The 8,828-nt window shown below is 40.7% G+C and overlaps 2 protein-coding genes across 2 annotated transcripts in view; both read left to right on the plus strand.

The window, feature by feature from the left end:
- The window catches only part of LOC119413597 (glutamate dehydrogenase, mitochondrial), a gene marked incomplete in the record, with an annotated part of 52,602 nt that extends 52,183 nt beyond the window's left edge, over positions 1 to 419 (plus strand). Inside the window, 1 exon segment of the mRNA XM_037680657.1 lies at positions 27 to 419.
- A 6,907-nt stretch (positions 420 to 7,326) lies between these two features.
- Positions 7,327 to 8,828, plus strand: part of nfkb2 (nuclear factor of kappa light polypeptide gene enhancer in B-cells 2 (p49/p100)) — a 38,200-nt gene continuing 36,698 nt past the window's right edge. The window contains exons 1-2 of the mRNA XM_037698164.1: positions 7,327 to 7,502; positions 8,518 to 8,594. Of these exons, the coding sequence (XP_037554092.1) occupies positions 7,327 to 7,502; positions 8,518 to 8,594 (253 nt within the window). The remainder of the gene's footprint in view (positions 7,503 to 8,517; positions 8,595 to 8,828) is intronic.

Here is an 8,828-nt window from a genome sequence, read left to right on the forward strand (position 1 = left end):
GTCCTGTCTCAGGGTCTCTCACCTCCGTCCCTCTGTCCTGTCTCAGGTCTCTCAGGGAGTTGTTTTGTCAAAGAGCAGATTGTTTATTTTATGTTTTGGACGTTTTGCCTTAACTCCAGTTTAAAGCAGCGCAGCCTTCAGTCTCTCAGGTGCATTAGATGAAGGTAATGTTCATATAAATATTAGTTTATCAAGTCAATCATTTTGTTGTTAAAACTTTAAAACTTGAGCTAAATGTAACAACTTAACCTACAGTAGGCAAACATCAAACCTTCAGTTGGAATGATTCAGAAGAGAAACAACGAGATGCTGAAATCTGAAAACTTTACTACAGCGCACGAGTTTTTAAATGATTGAAATTAAGAGGATTTATTTTAACGCTCAGAAGATCCTTTACAACAACCAGTTACAACAATAAGGGGAAGATGGACAGCTTTAAAATATTGTATTTTTTATATATTTTCCAAAGTAAACTAAATATTTAAAAGCTGTTTCACCATGAAAGACAAATATCAAATTAAAAATGACTTTTTAAAATGTTAACTCTTAAACTTAAAACATCCACATTTTTAACAAATTTTTTAAAGTTTTGAGCCGTTCTGAGCCGTGGAGTGTCTGGTGCCGCAGCCTGCATGCATGTGGAACTGCTGTTTTATTGCTCGATGTTTACTAGTGCAGCCTGCAAGTGTGTTTGTGTTCTTTCATCCAACCAAGATAAGAGGTAGAACTCCACAGCAACGTCCAACCAGGAGAGACTCTTCATAGCACCTCTTTGGCACGGTTCGACTCGGCTCGGTACGGTTCCAAGGCTTTTTCCACTAGCAATTATTTGTGGAACCGGACACTTTTATTTGTAAAGAAGCCCTTGGTTGTAAAAGCAAAGCATCATCACCATGTGAGCTAATATAAAACTAAATGCACAGAGAGGATTTTTTCCCCTGATGAACACTAGAGGGCAGTAAAGTTACAGGAGAGTTTAAGAAATGCTACCAAAGAACATTTAGTGTGAGTTTTAGGCTTTATCAGGAGCAGTCATGTTTACTGACAGCAACAGAAAAAGGTAATAAATAAAAGCACAAATATAATGCTGCGACTTGAGTCTTTCTACGGATCAGTTCCTTTCAGAATAATTCATTAAAAATCATCATAAACTTCAGGACAAATCAGGAGTTTGAAGGCTTTACTCTCAGGGCTGTTTAAAAATGTTATGTCCAATGAAAACTCAGGAAAGCTGATGGTGGGCGGAGCTTTTTGCTGCAGCTGACCAATCAGAGCACAGCTGGGTTCTTGGTAGCACTTTCTTTTAATAATGTTTTTTTGTTTTTTGTACCTGTGCAGATTCAAAGCACTTTGTTTTGTTCCTGTAAGTGATCCTGCAGGGATCAGATCACTTCAGACAAAAATCAATCTGCACCTTTATCACTTATTCAAATAAAACTTCCCAGAATGCTCCTTTATTTACCAACAACAAGTTTAAACCAAGCCAACATTTTTCTGCTTTGTATGAGTTTAATGTGCTGCTCTCTGTAAATAAACTGAATGATTTCAACGTTTAAAGGCGGCACTTTAAAAACAGACTGTCCAAGAGTCACGCTGAGGATGTGTACGTTTTGATGAAGAGCTCTGTTCATCAGCTGTTCTGGAGACAGGAACAGATGAGGTTTGTGTGCCTTAGAGCTTCAGGTCACCTGGTGGGGGTCAGGATGGGGGGGTAATCTGCAGGAAATGAAATAAACATTTCAGTTTGAACCGCTTCACTGTTTGCACCTGTTTCTTTCTGAAAAAGGCAATAAAGCACAAAGAGACCAAACTGTTTCTGTGTTCTTTAAAACGATGTTCAGTTAAAAGCTTTTAAAACTTTTATTTAAAATAAGTGTTTTTTGTTAATCTGGCTGTTGGCTTCAGTCTAATCCATACATTTAGTGTTAGGGGCAGAAGATTTGTTTAGATTTAAACTCAGGAGCTCCTTTTCTCCAGAGTCACAGCCATAATGAACCTACTCTGTCTGGGAAACTACAAAAGGAATTTTTGTCCCATTTTAAGTTGAAAGAGCAACATCTGGATCAGGGAGGTCCAGACGTCTCCACAGACACCTCTTCTGGTGGACTCAAGTGTCCTCAGAGTGCGGGAGGGTTATATGTGCGCACGCGGAGCGCGCATGTCTGTACGTTTGTCCGGTTTGAGTCTTAAAGTTTGTAGGATGGATCATACAAGCTTTAAGACAAACGTACAGAATCCATCATGGACCCAGACGGACAGCACTTTATCTTATTTATTTCTCCATTGTCTGGTCCCAGCTGTTTGTAATTATGTCCTGTCATGTCTGTGTATATAAGTCTGTCTGTGAGTCTTGTCCTTTGTCGCGTTGTCGTTGGGTATTGTCCTGTTCTGTCCTGCCAGCCTGTTCTGATTCCCTGTTTTTTATAAGTTGCTGCCACATCAGCCTTTTTGGTTTTTTATTATTATTATTATTATTATCCATCCATCCATCCATTATCTTTACCCGCTTATTCCATTTTGGGTCATGGGGGTCGCTGGTGCCCATGTCCAGCAATCACTGCGAGGGGCGGGGTACACCCTGGACAGGTCGCAAGTCCATCACAGGGACACATAGAGACAAACGAGACAACCATTCACACTCTCACTCACACCTAGGGACAATTTAGAGTTACCAATCAGCCTAACATGCATGTTTTTGGTCTGTGGGAGGAAACCGGAGCACCCGGAGAAAACCCACGCATGCACGGAGAGAACATGCAAACTCCACACAGAAAGGCTCCTGGACCGGGGTTTGAGCCAGGGACCTGCTCCTCCTATTATTATTATTATTATTATTATTATTATTGTTGTTGTTGTTGTTGTTGTTGTTGTTGTTGTTGTTGTTGTTGTTATTAAAGAACATTTATTTTTGTAAATCTTGGATTCCTAACTTTCCCTGCATTATCAGGTTCACTCCTGCCCTGCTCCGTCAGAAACTCTTGACAGTGAGAGGATGAAAAAGAGAAAAGCACTGGCGCTGATGCAGCAAAGTGCAGTAAATTAATTTTTGTTTGTAATGGAAAACAGAAACATCCTGATTCATGCTCAATAATCCAGATAGAAAAATCCATCAAAGTTCAGTCAGGTCCTCTGGACAGAAACTGTCCAGAGGACCTGACTGAACTTTGATGAATAAGACAGAAACACTCTGGTGAAAACTCTGCAGTCAGCACAGCTAACTTAGTTAAATGGACCAAAACTTAATAGAACAACTGTTTAAAGTTTTTACAAAGGATATTGCAAATTTTAGAATATGGTTAACAAATAGGATCTGGAATAAAACAGTTTAATGTTGAAATGTCCAGGAATACAGATTTTGTTTACCCTTCATAAACTCCACTAATAAATTATCTGATCATTAAAATCCTTGTATTATATTATTTTATTTAACCTTTATTTTACCAGGTAAAGTCTCGTTGAGATTAAGAACATATTTGTTGTTTAATATATATATAGTCAATTAGTGAAAATGAATAGATGGGGAATATGACATGTAATTTTGGGTAATTTCAATTTTTCAGAACATCAATCCTCATAAAGCAGCTGGGCCAGATGGGATTAAAGGAAAAGTATTAAAAGAATGTGCTGCAAAGCTGGGTCCTGTGTTCAAACAGATATTTGAGTTGTTCCTTAACACAATCTTTTTCCCACAAGCATGGAAAGTGTCAACTATTGTCCCAGTGCCCAAAATAACACATGCAAAGTCACTGAATGACTTCAGAACAACTGCCCTCACATCTGTATTATGCAAATGTATGGAGCGCTTAGTGAGCAGGGAACTCATGTCTGTTACAGCTGAGCATATGGACCTTTTGCAGTTTGCCTATAGGACTAACCGAGGGGTGGAGGATGCCGCCCTCTCCCTCCTCAACAAGGTCCATAATCACTTAGACAACCCAAAGACATATGTTCGCATATTATTCATGGACTTTTCATCAGCTTTTAATACGGTTCAGCCACATATACTTTTAAAGCGCCTATGTGATCTAATGTCAGCAGCCATCTTGTGTTGTGGATTAGCAATTTTTTAAGAGGAAGACCCCAGCGAGTTTGTGTTGATAACACTATCTGACATTAAGAGCCAGGAAACTGTCATCAAACCAGGCAGAGAGCTGATCTATGAGCTGGGTGTAGGAGGGACTGTTGGTGTCTTTCAGTCCAGCAAATAGGGCAATGTCATCAGCATATTTAATTAATGTGAAATCTTTACTGCTGTGTTGCAACTCATTTGTGTATATAGAGAATAAAAGAGGCGATAGCACGCAACCCTGTGGAACACCAGTGTTCAAGACCCTACAGTCAGGAAGTACCACATGTTGGTCTGTATGAAGGTAACTGCAGGTAAATCCTCCATTATTTGTCATAATTACATTAATTAATGGCTAAATTAAAGGTTAATGCTAATTGTGTTTTGTTTTGTGTGTTTTTTGTGTAGCAGCTTGTGGTTGTATAAGTTTAGTCTTTGTTTATGATCAGTTAACACTGAACTGATTTTGTACAAAGTGTTTAATAAGTTGTGTAATGTAAAATTTACACTTACATACTGAATTTCTTTGAATTCTTGCCCCGTGTCGCTCTGTGGCATGAAAACATCGACTGCAGTAACTATTTGAAGTTATTAGTAGCTTAGATTTTTTCTTTTGCCCATCTTCTTTGCCTTAACGTTAGCTGATAATGCAGAAATGCCTCACTAAAGGCCTCAGGTAACACTGTGAGCTTCACTACCTCCACATTATAGCTATCTTTGTTTGTCCAAGGTTAGCTTACATTTGGTCATGGGAGGAGCGATCTTACTGTTCACTTAAAATATTTGATAATGTTCTTATAGAAACAATTCCTGAATGTTCATACTGTGTTGATGCTACATGTTTGTCTCTTGACCCTACAACTGTTTAAAGTTACAGTAGACCTAGCCCACTACTGGAGTTTTAATTCTCCATATACCCACGTATCGCGTAGACTACACCACTGGGAGGACTAAGGTTTTGCTTTGGCTATTAGACGTAGCCTAACTGGTTTTGACAACTGAGGACATTTGCTTCTTAAATTTAAAAGAGCTGTCTAAAAACAACCCAAGATTCTTGACGAACAATGAGGAGCAAGAGAACCAAGAATTTCAGGAGTCTGATTTCCAAATAAAACAACTTCAGTTTTGGTTTCATTCAAGGCCAGACAGTCTTTAACATCCTTTAAACAACAAAGGCTGCAGGGACAGAGACATTGATTTAAAGCAAAAATATATATTTGGATCTCATCAGCGTAGCAATGAAAATAAATGTGTTTCTAAAAATGCATTCCAAATGCAGCATTTATAAACAGAACAAAAGAGGACCCAAAATGGACCCTTGAGGTACACCACAATGAACAGGTGCCAATTAAGAAGAGTATTCCCCATGGAAACGGAAAAGGGCTTGAACCATGTTGAAACTGAGCCTTTAAGACCAACAATATGTTCCAGTTGTGATAAAAGGATGCTATGATGACCAGGTTTATTTCAAATACACAGGTCCAGAACATGGCTCATCCCGACTGTCTTTTTCAGCACCTGGAAGTATTGGGAGTAAAATCCACATTTTCTTGCCCATGGGGAACCCTGGAAATGATGTCTTTCATCAGGAGTTCCACTAGTTCGGACTGGAGAGCCAGACCCTGTTGGGATGGTCTCCAGGACGCTGCTGAATCTCAGGAGTGTTGCTCTGAACTGCAGCGTGAGTGATGGTGCGTCTGGAAAAAAAAACCTGTTGAAACGTTTCATCTTTAATCTAAAAGACTTTGTCTGAGGAGCTGCAACAAACTCAGTCTTATAAGCACCTTCTCATAGTGGATCAACCAGTTTGTTGTTGACGTCCGGAACTAGCTGTTCACATAATGGAGGACCATCAGCCTAACGATGGCTCGTTAGCACCCTGATGGCCGCTTGCTATTCACAGAGGGCTGAGTGATACTAGCAATAACAGCATTGTAAGAGGGGGACAGTTGAACACGGAGACCTCTGCGTCTCTTTAATGATGGACAGGTTCTCTTCAAAAAGATGGCCTCCTTCACTCCTCTCTCAAACCATTGTTCCTCTCTGTCCAGGATGTGAACATCTTCATCCCTGAACGAGTGACCTCTGACCTGGAGATGAGTGTAGCCAGAGTCCTGGCCTGATGATGTTCTTCTGTGCTGGACCAAAGAGCAGCATCATCAGGTCATCAGGACATTTCCCAGATATCAGGGAGAAAGGCCTTCCAGACACAGAGCTCAGCAAATGCTTGCTGGAAATTGATTCATGTGCCAGTGTTGATAGATTACAGGCTGAACTGATCAGCTGTGCACAGATTAAAACAGTCAGCATTGGATAACTACAACATCAGGACCACTGCTTCTAGCGATGAAACAGACAAATGCATGGAGGACACTGATGAAAGTGTGGAGCTGTTGAGAAGTTGTTCCACGTGTAAAAACTGCCCAGTATGTTGTTATATTCTCCTTTCACAATACAGTCTGCACACTGGTGCATATCATTTCATTGGTTTGAGCTACAAGTTCCTCCTCACACTATCCATCACTCAGGTTGCCTGTGAGAGCACCTTCTCCACCCTGAAGTTGGTGAAGAACCACCTAAGAACCTCTCTCAGTCAAGAGAACCTTGAAGCATTTCTTTTGATGGCAACAGAGAAAGAGGTTCTAATGGAATTGGACAAAGAGGCTGAGTAGTGATCGTCTGCGCTGCCTGCTTGTGTACTGGTAGTAGTGGTGAAAACTGGTTCTTATAAAAAAAAAAAGGACAGATTTGGTTGGCAGGCCACAGACTGATGAAGTCTTCTGGATGGAAGACGAAACATTTCTCCCTTAAAGAAACTGGTCCAGATGAAATGATTTAATCTTTTTTGTGGTTCTTATGAAGGGTTTTTTTGTTTGTTTGTTTGTTTTTTTACAAATGTGAGTAAAAATTTGTTTAAATTAAAAATGTGTTTAATGTGATTAAAAATAACCGACACATCTGTAGTGCACCACCTGTGTACCTCTCGTTTGCTGTATGAAACTATGATTGATTGTCTTAATCTTTGTGAGTTTAAAAGAGTTTATGCATAGCAAGATGCAGGGCAACATAATTTCATTTTATGTGATTTGAGGATGGTATCAAATTCCCAGCGTGGATTATTTTCCCAGTCCGCCCCTACCTCAGATCAGCTGAGAGACGTAGTCCCCCCAGCATGTCCTGGGTCGTCCCCGGGATTCCTCCCAGTTCAACGTGTCCAGAACTCCTCACTAGAGAGACGTCCAGAGTCCATCCTTCCCCAAATGTCTGATCCACCTGAACTGTCTCCTCTGGATATGGAGGAGCAGCGGTTCTACTCCGAGTCTCCTGGAGAACTGATCTCTGAGGGACAGTCCAGCTACCCTGCAGAGAGGACTCATTTAGACCTCCTGGGTCCAGGATCTGGTTCCTTCAGTCTATTCAGAGTTCCTGACCACAGGTGAGGGCAGGAACATGTTTTTCATCTGAAGTTGGATTTTTATAGATACACAACGGGCTGAGGGTCAGACCTGTTCCACTTGATGTGTAGAAAAGAAAAACTTATGTTTTGTGTCATGGTTTTAGTTTTATTAAATTTATAATTTATGGAGGAGTGGTATCACAGAGGTTAGAGAAGGTGAGCCTGTGATCGGAAGGTCGCCGATTTCATCCCCCCTGACCAACATCATTAAAATGTGGGTGGGAAAAGTGAAACAACCACATCTGACTCCACCCTCATTTGCCCCACTCTGGGCCCCTGAGCAAGGCCCTTAACCCCCACCACCTGCTCCCCCAGGCACACTAGATGACAGCTCTCTGCTCTGCACAGAGGGCTGTGGTAGCAACAGGAAGTGCATCAATCGCCAAGTCCTCATACAGGTTAGCTCACTCTGGCAACCCCTGAAGAAGGGAGTAGCCAACGGGGAAATAGATAGATAGATAGATATATAGATAGATAGATAGATAGATAGATAGATAGATAGATAGATAGATACTGTATGTAAAATAGGCAGCACGGTGGTGCAGCTGGTAGAGCTGCTGCCTCTCAGCGAGCAGGTCCCTGGTTCAAACCCCGGTCCAGGGGTCTTTCTGGGTGGAGTTTGCATGTTCTCTTCATGCATGCGTGGGTTTTCTCCGGGTGCTCCGGTTTCCTCCCACAGATCAAAAACATGCATGTTAGGCTGATTGGTAACTCTAAATTGTCACCTTATGTGTGAGTGAGAGAGTGAATGGTTGTTTGTCTCGTTTGTCTCTATGTGTCCCTGTGATGGACTGGAGACCTGTCCAGGGTGTACCCCGCCCCTCGCACAGTGATTGCTGGACATGGGCACCAGCGACCCCCGTGACCCAAAATGGAAGAAGCGGGTAAAGAAAATGGATGGATGGATGGAATTGTCAGAGCTTTCATAAACAAGTTTTTTTGTGTGTGTTTGTTTGTTTTAGCCTTAAAGTTTTAAATATTTTACTGTTTTCAGTATATTTGGCTCTGGTGGCTTAGTGGTCAGCACCTTCTCCTGGGGCAGCTGGTTCGAGTTCCAGTTGTGTTTGGAAGGTAATCCTGCATAAAATAATAATTACCTAATCTTTTTATATTCAACATTCTCCATGTCGACCTTATTTAAACAGCAGCCAAAGAGAAAAAAACAGTTTAATGTTATTATTTTTAACATAAACAACAATCAAATGAAGTTATGTAACCAGAAAAGCTCTTTTCCAATTTTTTATGTTTTTATTTATTTTTTTGTGTTTACTTATACAGTATTTAATTTAATTTGATAATATATAT

Source organism: Nematolebias whitei, chromosome 1 (assembly GCF_014905685.2).
Source record: "Nematolebias whitei isolate Nwh7 chromosome 1, NemWhi1, whole genome shotgun sequence".
NCBI lineage: Eukaryota > Metazoa > Chordata > Actinopteri > Cyprinodontiformes > Rivulidae > Nematolebias > Nematolebias whitei.